Here is a 15,542-nt window from a genome sequence, read left to right as displayed (position 1 = left end):
CTCCATAATGAGGGATATGGAGATTTAAAGAGTGAATGAAATCCACTTATGCAAGCGTTGCCAGAGAATCATATGTTATTTTTCAAAAACAAGGTATTCTAAAAAAGATTCTTTAAATTTTTTTTAATAAAGTTTATTTAAAAAAACACAGTTACTCATTTCAGTTGCATGTTATTATCCTGTTGCATTCAAAATCAGAGGGTATCTTCAGAAGTGCACGGTGTAGTTAGGGGTTAAGCATATAAATCCCCAAAATGCGTTTGAAAAATCCCACCTGCAGTCTCAAGAGTGAGACTGGGAACTCAGACCCAAAGAGAGGACAACTGGTTGAGTAGAATACACCGTACCTCAATTGATACAGCTCGGTTTCTGGTACTTGCACTGTGAATTTCCTCAATGAAAAGACTTTGCATGGTGTTGCCATTGACAGAGACCTGTGGTGCTGGCGTGGCTTGTGTGGGCTGGGATCCTGTTGTAGGCTCTTGTGGGGTGACTGGTGGGGCGGCCGAAAGGTGGGCACCTGCCGGCACACCTTCGCTGTGGCTGGCTGCAGTGGGTGAACCCTGGGCATGGTTGACCAGGGCTGACGAGTGCTGAGACTGATGAATGACAACAGGTGAGCTCTGCACATGATGGACCATCATTGTTGAGAAGGGGACGACTTCTGACTTGACCGACGACACCTGGGACTCTGATGTGATTGCTGTGAGGTTTTGCTGTGCGTGTCCCTGGGCATGCTTGAGCTCCTCCTGGTTTTTCAGAGCATCAGCTGCAGTGGCCTTTTCCATAGCAGAGTATTGCACGGCTTGGGACGGATCCACACCCCTTAGCAGTCCTTCTGTAACATGTCTGCCCAGCCAAATTGAACACAACAGCATGGCACATGGTTAGCATACAGGCAAGTCATGAGCAATACTTGACAATAAACTTTTGCAAGGGAAAAGCACCTATATCAAAAATATCAAAAAGGTGTTTTTTTCTTACTAATGCTCTCAGTTGTGTGATTTTATAGCTTTCTCTCAGAGCCAGGGACTTGGAGCTTTAAAGAGGCTGCTCAAATTAGGATGTTTTTGCCTTCTAAAATGTTTACAAACCTTCATGGATGTACCAGTACTTTTTTACTAAACCATGAGTTACAGTGGGTTGATTTTAGAGGGGGAACAGAAATCAGATGACTTAAATTTTGTACACTGTAACTAGCTAAACAAGATGTTACTAGACTATTAGCACAGAAGGTGGTAGTTACATAGAACATGAGGTAGCAGTTTGGCAAATTGCCAAAACAAAGCCTTCAAATGATACCTCACAAAAGTCTTGTCTGTCAAGAATTTGGGGTAGAATGAGCTGAGGATGTAAAAAGTCAACTATTTCTGGTAGCTAGCTGTGAAATGGCTGAGCTTCAGAGTGTAGCTAGCCATCAAATGCCATCAGTTTTTCCATTACTGAAACAGACTTTATGAGGCTTAATACGTAATTTCACTGCAAAAAATTGCTTTTGGTAAAACTGTGGCATGCATAGCTTATTTTTTTTTTCCAAACAGGGTGAGACAGGAAATAACTGTAGTCATTTTTAAGAAAAAGAAACTAATATGAAAGGATATAAATGTTTATCTACATGGAAAAATAAGTGACGGCTCTTAGAAGACCTGTTACATAAACCATTTTATCCACCTGCCAGTACTGGCAAATCCATTTTACATATGCTCCAGGATATATGGAAACAATGACTGCCCTACATCCCTTAGAATAATGGTAGCAACAACAGACTTATGACTTACATTTTCTTGTAATTGAAGTAAAATTGAGATCACCACCACTGACAGTTTGGCCTGATTCACTGGTTTTGAGTAGGAATTAATGCCTATTGCCTCATATAAATCAGCAGTCATTTGCTGCTCATATATTCTGACAAACATAGCTAAACACTGGCACTTAGTGGACAGAAATTTTATCCAATATTTCAACTTTCTCTAATGCATCTTCCTTGCAGAGAACAGAATAAAGAATTTGCACGAATTCACAAGCATATTGAAAAATATTTCTTTCTTTCAGAAGATTTAGGATATCTTTATCCACTTAGAATCTTTTCCTGTTTTATTTCTTACTGTTACATTTTTGGGGATGCATGTTTCAGTGTCAGAGAATACTTCTTTTATCTTAGATTGCTGTAAATGCCTACAGTTAATTAGCTCAGATATGGGACTGATGCCACTTTGTAAGCTTTCTCATCCAGGTACCTCCCAAATCTGGAAGTGTGGAGTTCAGAGAGAGCTAGTTTCAATCACAAGTTCTAGACTACTGGGGCTGTTGGTCAGAACAGAACTACTGCGCAGAGCACAGGAAAAGCCAATTTGATTTCCTTTGAGAGGGCTCTAGGAAGAATCTATAAAATACTGCAAGTTGCATTTCTCAAAATTGCCTGGGGAAAGGGGGAGAAGCCAAACCCAAAAGCTGTTCCAGCCCTGCTTGAGGAAATTCTTTAGTTTTGAAGAAGAAGAAAAAAAAATTCACCTCCTGAGCATGGTAAGGATATCAGTCATGCTGCGCACACGTTTCAGCAAGCTGTCTAGCTTGTGTGGTTCTTCCTTTAGGAACCTCACAGCTTCTACCTCAATCCGGAGGATCGCACGCATTTTATTCTGCAATGTTGGGAAATCTCCTGCAAAGACAACAACTGTGAGGCTCAAGAGGAAACAATAAAAGCCCTGGAGAGAAACGGATGATGGGGTGAATATTGAATAGTTGAGCGTCAACCTCTCTCCAGGGGCCCTGCAACCAGCTCCTTAATCCCAATTTTAAATCTTTTAGGAAGTGAAAGTTAATGCCCCCAGATCAAAGGCAAAGCTGTTCTCAGCCACTGTGGTTAAAAGAGAAGAACCAAAAGTAAAAAGGAAAAGTACATACCTTTCAGGGTGGCAACAGCTTCTCCCACCTGACGCAAAAGAAAGGCTCCATCTTCAACATCTTTCAGTGTAACTGTCTTGCTGGAAGCAGTGGAGTCCCTCTTCAGGTCTTCAACAAATGCCTCCAGCTCACTGGCAAAACAAAAAAAAGTGGACGTAAAACGTAAGCAGGACTTTCACATTACAATCAAATACATGTAAACAAATAGACTAAACTAAACCAGAACTCAACTGTGGCATCTTTAAATCTGACACTACAGGCTGAAAAAACAGCAGGGTACCATGAGGGGAAGATGCTAGACACACTCCCAGCATAGGAACAGGCTTGTAACTAGCCCAAGTCATTGATTTCTCTGACAGGCTGCAGATGTGCAGAGCACATTGACCTCAGGGCAGCTGTGCTACAAAGGGCAGGTGGGGTGGTGAAACACAACTAACAGACAGCCCTCTGGGGATGCAAACCCTAGAAGGGTACAGACACACTGTACCACAACATCCAGTACTGGTTTGCACCTTGCATTTGTTCATTGCTGATGACATGCAAAGGATGCCTAACAGTGAAGTAACAACCCAAAACCTGGCACTAATGGCCCCTTGATGCAACCCTGTTTATCTGCTGGGTCCTGCCAGACAGGATACAGGGTCCTGTCTCCACAAATAGCCAGACTGAAACAGCAAGTGCGCCTTGTGTGCAGCTCTCGTTCAGCATTTGGATTCCAGAATTAATCATGTCAGACGTTTTTTCCAACTGTGCATCCTCTGGCTCCATCTGGTGCCTCCTCATCACCTTTTCCAATATTTTTTCCAGTGCTTCCATACTTCACATAAATTTTCACAATTCTTCAGACACATAAATTTTATTTATGTTTTGGGGGAGCCACTTTTTTTCCGTTTAGGTTGAGACCACATTGCTTTAGCTGGAGTTTCCACAGAGAAGCTTAAAAATGTCTCAGAAAAACCTGAAAAGCATTATGCGCAACTATACAAATACCTATGCGAATACCTTAAAAGCATCATCTCTTGAATATTTATTCTAACAAAAATCCACCTCTATTAAGATACCAACTTTACTAACAGGAATATTCTGAGAAACAGTTTAACTGCATGGTAGAAAACAATGCAAAGCAAACTCTGAACTGACAAAATGGCTACTCATTTTAACCTAGTTTTGGGCCTCATTTCTTGCATCCACTCAGGTCGTAGTTTTGCAATTGCTATAAGAGAACCAAGATATGCATTGATTGCCTGAAAAGGGGTAGGCAAAGACTGTCTTCTGCACCAACAACAGGTCTTGCATTTCCACACGTTTCCCTTGTGCCAGCACTGCCATGCAAATCCAGCAGGAAATTACTTATTTTCAGCCAGGTCACTTCCTAGCTCCATCTCCATGGATAGGCAACATGAGGAGCAAAAGAGACGAGGAGGTGGCCAGTAATGGGATAAAAAGGAGAAAATCCCTTGCCGCACCATTCCACATTTAGGTCAATTTAAAGTAGAAGCACAGTCACACAGAACAATAAATGGCAATACAATAGTACTTCTGATATACAGAGAAACAGATATAGTATCAGGATCTGAGTATCAAGTGCGCACAGCAAAGAGTTAATTTCAATCTAAAAGACTATGAACTTTATAAACTATAAAACAATTTTGAATTAAGAATCACAAGCTGCTTACGAACAGATCACAAACAAGTGGAGGCAAATGATCCTGTTCCTGTTTTAAGACCACTTCTCCCAAAGACTCTGCCTTAAGAAGGACTGGGGGAGTCACGATTTCCACCAGCACAAGCATTCTTGCCGGAAACAATCCAAGGGACCACACGATGGCAGCAAGGGAACGTTTCTCGGGGTATTTTTCCATTGGAAGAGGCTCTGATAATGTAGGTATCTGCTGTCTCTGTGTCTGTCTGCCTTTGCAATAAAGGGCACAGACATAGTTTAGGACGGAGCTCGAAAAAGAATTCGGCTTTCTGTCACTCACTACAATGCAAAGGCTCCTGCCCTCCGGAACTGTGTGCTAAAGTCATGCATCCTCCCTGCTCTTAATGCCCCAATACCGACACTCAGGCTGGGCAGCGCTACTTTGGGAATCGCGGGTACCCACCCACCCCTTTTTGCAGATCAGCACTGGAAAAGCGGCTTCTCAGATATTGGCACCTACCAGGCAACAAAAAAAAAAAAAAAAAAAAAAAAAAGCAGAAGCTTAAATTGACTCATATGTGGAAAGAAGAGAAAGGAACAAACACAGAGCAATGTTACGATATTTTGGTAGGTTTATGATTGTTGGAAATGTAGTAATAACGGAAAGACTTCCAGGTAGCAGACAATAGCTTTCTTTCCCTTTTGTTCTTTGAGCAGAAATGGAAGTGTCATCATAACCCCCCTTGATTCCATACAGTGACACTATCAAACAAGACAAGTGACCCTGAAATTAGTCACGGGATACCATATTATACTGTCTCATGGTGCTAACTACAAGGGAAAAGAAACTTCAGCCCTCAGGAACCACAGTTTGAAACAGATCCAGTGGTCTCCAGCATTTCTTTTCTGTAACTGGGGAAATGACTTTACAGATTGGACTGAGCAAACCCAGTTAACAAGACGCTCACCTTAATGCAGTTTCAGAAGGCTAATACAAGATAAACCACTTTTCTGAATCTATGTTTTACACAAGAGGCAAGCTCTTATGCTGCTATCTTTCTTCAGGCAAAAAAAGCACGAAAAGATCTGTCTCAGACTGTAGTATCAGTAGAACAGGTTACATAATGAACCAGACAACACTGACAGTAACCAATCACCCAGGCCAGATGGCATTTGCCCTGGAGTTCAAGAGCAACTCCAGGGTGAAACAGTCGAACCATTAATGCTAAGAATCTAACTTCTTGATCAAAATTGCTTTGGCATCAGAGTAGTGGAAAGTGTCACAGATGATACAATTAAGTTTTTTAAAAGGGGATGAGGCTATCCGGGGAACTGTACTCTGGTGAGACTAACACCCAGACTGGTGTTAATGGTTGGATACCAAAATAAAGGATAAACAATAAAGAACTACTGGACCAATGGATAAATATGCTGTGTTAGGGAGGAATTAATGTGATTTGCGTAAAGAGAGGGTAAGTCTCAAAAATACACAAGGAAACAACAACAGGATGGGGAAAAGCCATAGCTCAAAAGGCTTTCAGTGAGGTATTTGAGCAAAAGCTTTCAAGAAAGCAAAGTTGCCATGGGACAAGAGAGGAAATTCTCTCATGGATAAAATAGTGGAAGTAAAGGGAAGGGATCAATGAACAGCATGCTCAATGAATGTCCTTTGCTGGTGGGTTCCACAGGGATCAGTGCTAGGCCTGGTGCTTTTCAACATAATATAAATTATTTAGAAAAGAGGATGAATAATACAGTAAAAAAATCTCAAAGAAATATTAAAATATTCAGGGGAATGAAAATAAAAGGTGACTGCAGAGGGCTGCAGATGGACCATCTGATACTAAGAGAAGGGCCACAAAGATAATCAAAGGACTGGGAAGCCTGCCATATGAGGAAAGGTTGAGAGAACTGGTTTTATTCAGCCTTGAGAAAACAAGGCTTAGGGGAGACCTTATCACCATGTTCCAGTATTTAAAGGGTGGCTACAAAGAATATAGGGACTCCCTTGGGGACACATTACTCCTGGAAGATTCCAATTGGACACAAGATAAAAATTTCTCACAATGAGAACAATCAGCCGTTGGAATAATCTCCCCATGGAAGCAGTGGATTCCCCAACATGGGACACTTTTAAGATTCAGCTGGACAGGATGCTGGGTCATCTTTAGACCGTGCTTCTGCCAAGAAAGGTTGGACCAGATGATCCTTGAGTTCCCTTCCAACCTGGTATTCTATCATTCTGTGATTCTGTGATAATTGACCAGGAAAAACCGCAAAGATTAAATTAAGTCCTGATAAATGTAAAGTAATGCTCATGAGAAAAGGAAAAATAAAAACAAAACCAGCCCAACCAAAAGCCAACAACCTCCAAAAATCCTAATTTTTTTATACACAATAGTGAACTTTGAACAGATAATCATCCCTTGTGAGTGAGATGTTTGATTTGTAATGGACAGCTCACGTGCAACATGAGGACAGGGGGACTATCACCACACCACTGCATGAAGTGATGGTGTGCCTACATCAGATACAACCATCGCAGGGCTCTCTTCTCTCCCCACTCACATCTCACAGATGTACACTAGAGTTAGAAAGGGCATACAGAAACGCAACAGGATGACTAAATGTATAGAATGGCTCCTACAAGAGGAGTAACTAAGCAGACCAGAACCTTTCAGGCTGGAAAAAGCATGATCAGAAAATGGAGTGGGGGAGCGTCTGTAACATCACAACTAGCATGGAGAGGGTGAATATTCTGCTGTGCATAGTTTAAGAGTTTGTAGACTGACTGACAGATCAAAGATTCAAAAACAAACAAAAGTTCTTTCTACTCAAAAAAGAATTACTCTATAGAATTCACTGTGCCTAGATGCTGTACGCAACCAAGTTTACATAAATTTTTAAAAATGCATAGGTTCATGAAAAGGCAACAATCCATGCATACCTCTTGCATATGAAGATACCATCTGTGACGTGGAAGAGAGCTACAAGTCATCAAAAGCAACAAGATGTGCTCTGAGCATTTTGCCTTGTTCTTCTATTCTTTCCCAAGTGTCTGCTACCAGTGGCTCTCTAAGACTGCTAAGTGGGGTTTTGTTTTTACTGAGCACTGTTATTCTTATAAAAAAGTCTGATGCTTATCCTAACAAAACCAAAAATTGTAACTTACTATGTATCATATCCAATTAGACAGCTTGTATGTGGCTACAATTTAAATACTGTACTTATAAAACCCCCTCCATTAAAATGCTTACAATAATCTGCAACACATAGTAGTCATACCTGCAACATGCTCCTCCTGACTAATGAAGTATATATGTTGTGAATGTGTCGTATCATCATAATTTGTCCTTGGTCTGGTAAATTTTAAGGCTAGCATCTACAACCCGAAAAGTGTCATGTATGACATCCCTAATGTTGAATCAAAAGACTAGATAGAAAGAACCCTACCCAGTAAATTCTGAGTATGTATTTCACTGTTAGAAGTGTGAATAAACACTACATTTAATAGTGTTCCTTAGATTTCATTAGATATCTCTGAACTGTAATCCTGCTATAGCTGTGACACACATGGGCACATTTCTGTAGGTGGCATCATGAATGAGGTCAACAGAAAACTTGTTCCAAAATGTACACTGACATTGCTGCTGTTTACATTGTGAAACAACCAATATTTTTATTTTTTCATGTCCTGGCAATAATCTTCAGAATTGCAGAAAGGAGAGCTTTTTAAGCTGAGATTTACCTCTTCAGAGTAGTAAATACACTTTTGTAAGTGTTGCAGAAATCTTTACACTCCCTTGTCTTGCATGAAGCCAGTCTACAGATATAGTCCCACGATTTAGGAAAGGTCGAGAGGCCAACAGTTGAAAGACTAAGAAATGGTAAATTTTTTGCCCTGTTGCTTTGCATTTTGTTTATACATCTGCAATGGGATCAGCTTAATTGAAAGTGCTTATATAGAATGTTAACCTTTTTCTGAATACTGCCAGTGACATTTGATGCATAATTTTGTGATGTATGCTCTTCATTATTAACAGCCATCAGCTGTTGAACATAAAGCATTGTTGTCAGGTGTGTTTTTTTCTTTTGGGCTGTGATGCTGCAAATCTTCAAATACATGACAAAGAAATCTCATTGGACACAACTGATGAACAATAATTGTTTGTGATTTGGCATTTGTTTCTAGCATGTCTCTAAAAGGGTTGAACTAACATTTACAGCCCATGAATGATCTAAGAAAGACACTTTCCTGTAATATCAACAAATGAAGTAGCACAGAAGCAGCAGAAACTCCGTGAGTGGAAAAAAATCTGAACACTGATAAAACAGAAGCATATTGCAATCAAAGTTGTATCCTAAATAAAAAGCCGTAACAACTAATGCCGTTTGCACTTGACCTCACTCAGCATCCATTTTATGAGGCATGCAATAAACAGCCATCACACAAATTGTTCTTTCCACAGAGAGCAAACAATCTAGAAACTAGGCAATAAGGTACACAGGAATAAAGTGATGAACAGGAGGGTACTTACTTAAGACTACAAAACAATGTTATTTAAGAATACGAACCAACTGGGAGGATTATATACACCAGCATGGACTATTACTACACATTAAACTTTTCTTCACAGAAAACATACACTCTCTTAGTAACATTCTACTTTGTGTTTACAGATGCATCATTTTTATAACAAATCTAATTCATCTGACAACACATTGATCAACAGGAAGGATTTACTCTCCTTAGCTGTCAATAATTGTACTCCTATGACTCTTCAATCATCATTTCCAGTGACAAGCTGACTATAAAGTTTCACTCTATTATGGAGCAATTTTTCAGGTGTGAACTAAATGCAGCAATGAGAAATAATTAGTTATGTAGCATCTTACAAATGTGAGTGTTAGAACTAGTTAAATCCTTTATTGATTTCAGCTTTATCTTGCCTCCTGCTGACTCTGAACATGGACTAAAACAACTGGATACCATCAGTCTTGGTAGGCCAAAGTTTTGGGGGAAAAGAAGAGTCTTACAAAGAGCCTTTACACAACAACAACAACAAAAAAAGAAAAGTATTTTTATCTGTAGTTAAGTGTATGGAAAGCCCAGTGAGTAAATTTTAAATGGAGACCAGCATTGACGACTGCAATTAAACTTCAGTCATTTATTTATGACCTTCCTCTACCTCTCCCATGCAATAGCCAAAGCACTTGCTATTGAAATCTGGTTTCCATACTTAAAAGCCAAACTCATTACCTTCCTTTGCATGCATTTGTTCTTGAGGAAATTCATCTGTCAGGGGCAGATGAATTTGGACAGTCATCTGTCCCTTTACAGGGCACTTCTGAAGAGGTTAAAACTCTTTGTACTGGTGGGACTTACCCAGTGGGCTGTGCTTAGAAGGACTCCCAGTCAGGACGAGTGCTTTGAACAACACAGACAGTTTTATAGCCGATATGAGTGCAAGGAAACACAGGTAAAACAGAATACACAGGTGCAGTTTCACTAAAGTTTTACTGGTTTGAAGTCTAAAGTTTTAGCAAACTAAATCTTTTACTAAAGCTACTACTTTATGGAAGAAAAAGCCAGGTAAAAGCAAGAAATTCTAAGCAGTTTCTCAACCCACCATAACTTCTTTACAATCTTTTCTTCCTCGTTGAGGTATTTCTGCCTTTCTTGTTCCACCAGGTTGCGCTGTCGCTGCACAGGATCTTCAAGCCTCTTCACTGTTTCAATCATTTTGCCATTGATTTCCAGCTCTGCTTTCTTCACCATTGCCCTCAGCATCTCCTGGTTCTGCAGCTGTTGCACAAAAGAAATCAACTTCAATTTTTCCTGCTTGACTGACATCCCTGGCAACAGAATACACTGCAGAGCTCAGAAATAGGTTGGGATAAACACAGCCCTACAGCAAGAGAGAGTTTTTACCCTCTTCTTCCTCTCTTTTACTTTACCTATAAACATTATTCCATGAGGAAGAGTGTTGGGGGTGAGAAAAGCCTAAATTTGATTAACTTCTAATGTGTATATCTAACTTCCAGTTGTGAGCTGACAAACAAAAGACGTTGGGATCAGTACACCACCTTCAGTGCCTAACTTCAGCAAGGATTGTGGCCCCTTTATTCTGCTCAGTCCAGCACGAATCAAGAATTAATTATGCCTCACAAGAATGCCGAAAGCCCGGCTTCCACTTTGCGCATATCTCGTAAGCTTATGCATCGCACTGTCCATACATGCCTGGTGGATAATCCCACACATTAATGACAAGGCTGGAACACACTGCTGTTCTCAGATCGGAATTTTTCAGTCTCTCAAGTGGCAGAGGAAGGATTGTGCCATCCGGTGTAATTTGGTACAGACGTACAGCTCATCTGCAACACATAACTCCCCCCACCCCCTCACCCACCAAAAAAAACCCCTTTATAATATGGTCATTTTCTGAGAATTGTAAAAGTCACACCTTCTTTCTTGCCTTAGTCTTATGTCAAATATCTAAAGCATTAATTTTCTTACTGATATTGTTTGCAGAGCAAAACACAGCTAAGAAAGCAAACTAGACCGTACTCTTGTGTGGGTAACCCTAGAGCAGCTATGCCCCTCACTAACACAAACCAAACCTGTTTAAGTCTCTTACGCAAGCTGCAAGATTCAAAGTGATAAGCAGGGCTCCATCTAGTCACAGCTTTAGGATATAGGCAACATGAATACAACTCTGTTAGCCTAGCAGCCTTCTCATACTGGAAGATTTTAAAAAACACCTGTGTCAACTGGGAGATGAAATTCCTGTTTAAAAACTAGCAATCAAACTGACAGCTGTCTTCTAAATATCCAGGCTTAACAATCAAATCACATTTAACATACAAAGTAAAACCACTGCCTAATAGGAAGAATCAGAAACATGGGTTACCGACAAGACAGTATAATGCAACAAGACTTCTTTTTAAGTTGATATAAGAGAATTCATAGGAATCAGAGACAAAAAAGCCTTTGCCCAGGTCATTCTTTCCAATCAGTATGGGAATTGGAGTAACAAACTCAACTCTCCTCTCCCGACTCTTCAGTCCTTGTGCCTGACTCTGCCTTCTCCAGCGAGACAACTGTGATGAGAGGGAGGGTAACACTTCACTGAAAGTGCGCAGGGGGGTCTGAGCTGTGACAAGCCGGAGGTGTTAGCTCAAAACTCAGCTGAAGATAAGTGTTAGCAGTTAGGGAAAAAAATGAAGCTGGAAAACATTTGAAGCAGCACAGATTTATAAACATTGTCAGCTGCTTTATACCAGACTGGATTCTTTTGAAGACAGTGCATATGTGTGTTTTTCCCCACTATGGGATTAACGTTTGGGTTTGATAAATTAAAATCTCTGACAGCAAGGCCAGCACAGCTATCTGAGACACATATCTCATATTATGCCATATTTTCAAGAAGGAAAACATAAATGAATGAATAAACGAGTGAATGAGCATGTAACACTTCAGTCATACAGTTTATTCACAGCTCTTTAAAAAGTAGGGAAATTTGACACAGGGAAGTCACTTGGGAAATGTGAAACAAGTGATCCAAGGTCAGTGAAAAGGTCAGTAATGGAGCCAGACTTAAGCCTCAGGTGTCCAGAATTTAAGTCCTGTATGTTCCTCAGCTGGTAACAGTGACTCCCAGTAATTTCAAAATTGAGTATAGTGTGTGAGGTTGTGCAATGGCAGATGGCACTTTTTCTTCTTATGGGGGTATATAGAGGATCTACATTTATTGTAGTGATACCTGCAACTATGGTGCTTGTCACTTCCACTTATGCAGTGCTTGAACAGTATCAGAAAGTTTCAGTCATAAAAGTTCATTGATTTCTGGTAACAAGATTAGGGAATAAAAATATAACTCAGCAATATTTCAAAAAGCTTGCATGTTGACGACTCCCAAACTTCAATGTTTGGAGTGAGCTCTTGAAGTCTGGGAAATGACTCATCTTGGTATCAAAGAGATGTTTTTGCCACTTGTATGAAAATTCATGCAACACTTGGCTAGTTCTGGAAAACATAGGTTTGTTCATGCTTGGGGAGCAGGGACAGAAGATGAGAAGGGAGAGGTACAAATGGGTGCAGAGAGAGAAGAGAAGGAGCCAGTGGAGAGGAGTAATTTTGAGTTTAAGCAGGGCGGAGCGACCAGCCAAAAGACAACGTAAGACAGGGCGAGCAGGAACAGAGGGGAAGATCTGTGGCTGAGGAAGAGGAGGCACTCTCTGGCTGCTACAGCACATCTACCTCCACATTCTGGAACTGAACTTGATTCTTACCTTTCTTCTGCCAGCAGGTATCAGATCTGAGACTCCCTGGCTAAGTGCTCACCCCATTTGTCCCTCAGACTACCTCTTCCAGTTACTCCACCACCTCAAGTGGAAGAATTTTTATGGATCTGCCAGAGTTATTCTGGTTCTACAGAGTAGAACTTTTCGTAGTTTAAGTTTGCTTGAAAACAAGACAAATAAACAATTTTAGACATTCACACTTGAAAAGAAACTTTGGTAAAACAGTATTCAAGTTCCAAAGTCAAATGCCCAAAGGTAAGGAAAAGCAATGCAGGCTTTTCTGTCATCACCAAATGGCAATTTCTTGCTAATTAGATTTAACTTGACTTACAACCGCAAGCAGCAATCTAACAGAAATAAATTTAGCACATTTTTTTAGAATTCTAGCATCCTCTCCTACATTCATTACCCTTAACTCTCACTCCCAGCCTCACCAATCTCTCCAGATACTTACCCTGTCCCTCTTCCTCAGCTACTGCTCTAGCTATCAATGGTCTCTCACAAGTACCCCAGCACTGCCTCTGGCACCCACTTCAAGAATAATCTGATAACCAGTTTAGTTCCCTTTGAACCAATTATTATCTATGAGACAGGTAACTGGAAAACCAAGTATTAGTTCACAGCCCTGCTTCTCATTAGGAGACAAGCATGACCTGTCCAGTGGGAGCCTCCCAGGCCCTGCTGGGAGAGGCTTCTGGGCCACCCCCCTCCACACATACTACAGTGCCCAGCCACAAACAGGGACCGACTGCCTGCAATTCAGGATCTCTGTAGAATCTAATTACCTAATTCTTGACATTTGTTACCATACATAGATTAAATGTAGTCTCACCAATTCTATAATGCAGCTCAAAACATATTTGAATTTCTAATTCAAAGTTACACTTGTGAAACTGAGTATCATATACCATTTATGACAATATTATTATTACATTTTCTGTCCTTTCTGCAGCACTAATTTCCCTGCATATAATACATTGAGTGAAGGAAAAGCATGCATACATACACATTCCTAACGCTGAACCTTAATCATATCTAACTGCTTTCCCTTAAAATGTGTTCAATTAAAGAAAGGAAGGAATAGACAAAAAAAATCCAGTGTACATATAAGATAATAATATAGAGCATGAACACGTACTCTAAGGCTTGGTTCAAACCTGCCACTAAGAGTTCTCATTATCTGGGAGTGCAGAATGAACAACCCCACTGAACTCACCATGGCCTCCAGTCTTACCAACAGCAAATGCATCCAGGACACAAGCTGGGTTATAGCCTATCTCTGGCAATGAGGAAAACTCCATGGCACCATGAAATTAATCTTTCTTGAGTATCTCTGAAAATCAGAGTGCTTAAGGAAGACACAAGTGGAGTAGCAAGAAGTGTATCTAATCTTTAGCAATGGCCACGACGCAAATGTCTTTATTTCAAGAATCTCTAGTTAAAATCCAACCACAGACTGAAACAGTCTTAACTTCTTGGTTGCATCTGGTACCACATACATTTAGCTGGTGCGTGAATCAATACATCTGATCAATTGCTGCTGAATATGTTTTAAAAAGAGGATTTTGCCAGCACAGACAAAGGCTACATGAATGAACAGGTCTTTTGCATCATGTGTTTCTCTGAATCTATTTTAGCAAATGAGTAAGAAGTTACAGTGATATCATCAATTAAAAATTGAACCATAGACAGTATTAAATATAGTTTTATGTCCTATCCCTGCTTCTTAGTTATCCTGCCAGCTTTTGTGCCTGTGCAATCATCTTTTTCGGTTCTTTGGAAGTGTTTCTTTTAGTCTGTCACCGTATGAAAAATTCACACAAACAGGAAAAAACTGACTGCCAACCCAGGAGAAACAGTGAAAGTGAAAAATATGAAGTACTGTCAAACATATTATGCAAACAATCTGGAAAAACAGAAAAATACTTTTCCCTTTTACTTAGAATTGTTTAAAAAAAAAAAAAAACAGCGGATTTTTTTTTCATTAGAAGTGTGATATTTCAACACTCTTCAGTTTAAAACACTACTTGTTTCACCTGCTGCCCTACAAACGATGAGCTCTTTGTCAAAATAATTCCACCCATTCAGGAAAGTCATGACAAAAACTCGCTCTCATGAATGTAATTTATACATAATATACCAAAGTTTCCCTTGAGCTACAGGTTCTTCCATCCAACTATCACAAATTTGCCCACTTCCTACTGGCATGATGCACCAAATTTGCTATCATTTCTGAAATAAGGGCAACCAGTCACAGTTAATGAGCGCACTCGGGATATGTCCTTTTTTCCTTCTCAGGACTTCATTGGCAGCATTGATTTGTGCAGATGGTACAAGTTTCTTCACTCCTGTGTGCCATAATGCTGTATCTGATCAAAAGCAAGGTTACTGCCCCGGCTGTGGAGACAAGGCGCAGCTGGGGAAATGCCACCTCCTTGGTGAGTAGTCCCTGTGATGACAATGCATTGACTGCCTCCAGCACAGCACTGCCACCTCCATCCCACTTTAAAAGGCCACTTGTAAGCACAGCTGGTGGCCAGAACACAGGCATTTGCCGAAAGCTGCATTTAGTACATGGGGTTACAGAAGGACAGGGGCTGAAGTGGTTTGCGGCACAAATGTGAAAGAATATGCACTTACACATAATGCGCCAGGGTAGAGATCCCGTAGAGATCCCAAGCCAAAGTCTTGA

General features: G+C 40.4%; 1 protein-coding gene across 2 annotated transcripts in view; it reads right to left on the bottom strand.

Moving 5' to 3' along the window:
- KIAA1217 (KIAA1217 ortholog) overlaps window positions 1–15,542 on the bottom strand; it is a 184,062-nt gene that overhangs the window by 17,797 nt on the left and 150,723 nt on the right. For both annotated transcript variants that reach the window (XM_009887136.1, XM_009887138.1), the window contains 4 exons: window positions 10,177–10,352; window positions 2,905–3,035; window positions 2,512–2,659; window positions 348–849 (listed from right to left, as the gene is read on the bottom strand). In XM_009887136.1, the coding sequence (XP_009885438.1) occupies window positions 348–849; window positions 2,512–2,659; window positions 2,905–3,035; window positions 10,177–10,352 (957 nt within the window). The remainder of the gene's footprint in view (window positions 1–347; window positions 850–2,511; window positions 2,660–2,904; window positions 3,036–10,176; window positions 10,353–15,542) is intronic.

This window comes from Charadrius vociferus, unplaced genomic scaffold (assembly GCF_000708025.1).
Source record: "Charadrius vociferus isolate BGI_N301 unplaced genomic scaffold, ASM70802v2 scaffold126, whole genome shotgun sequence".
Lineage (NCBI taxonomy): Eukaryota > Metazoa > Chordata > Aves > Charadriiformes > Charadriidae > Charadrius > Charadrius vociferus.
The sequence above is the reverse complement of the archived record's forward strand: the minus strand, read 5'-3'. Positions and strand labels throughout refer to the sequence as shown.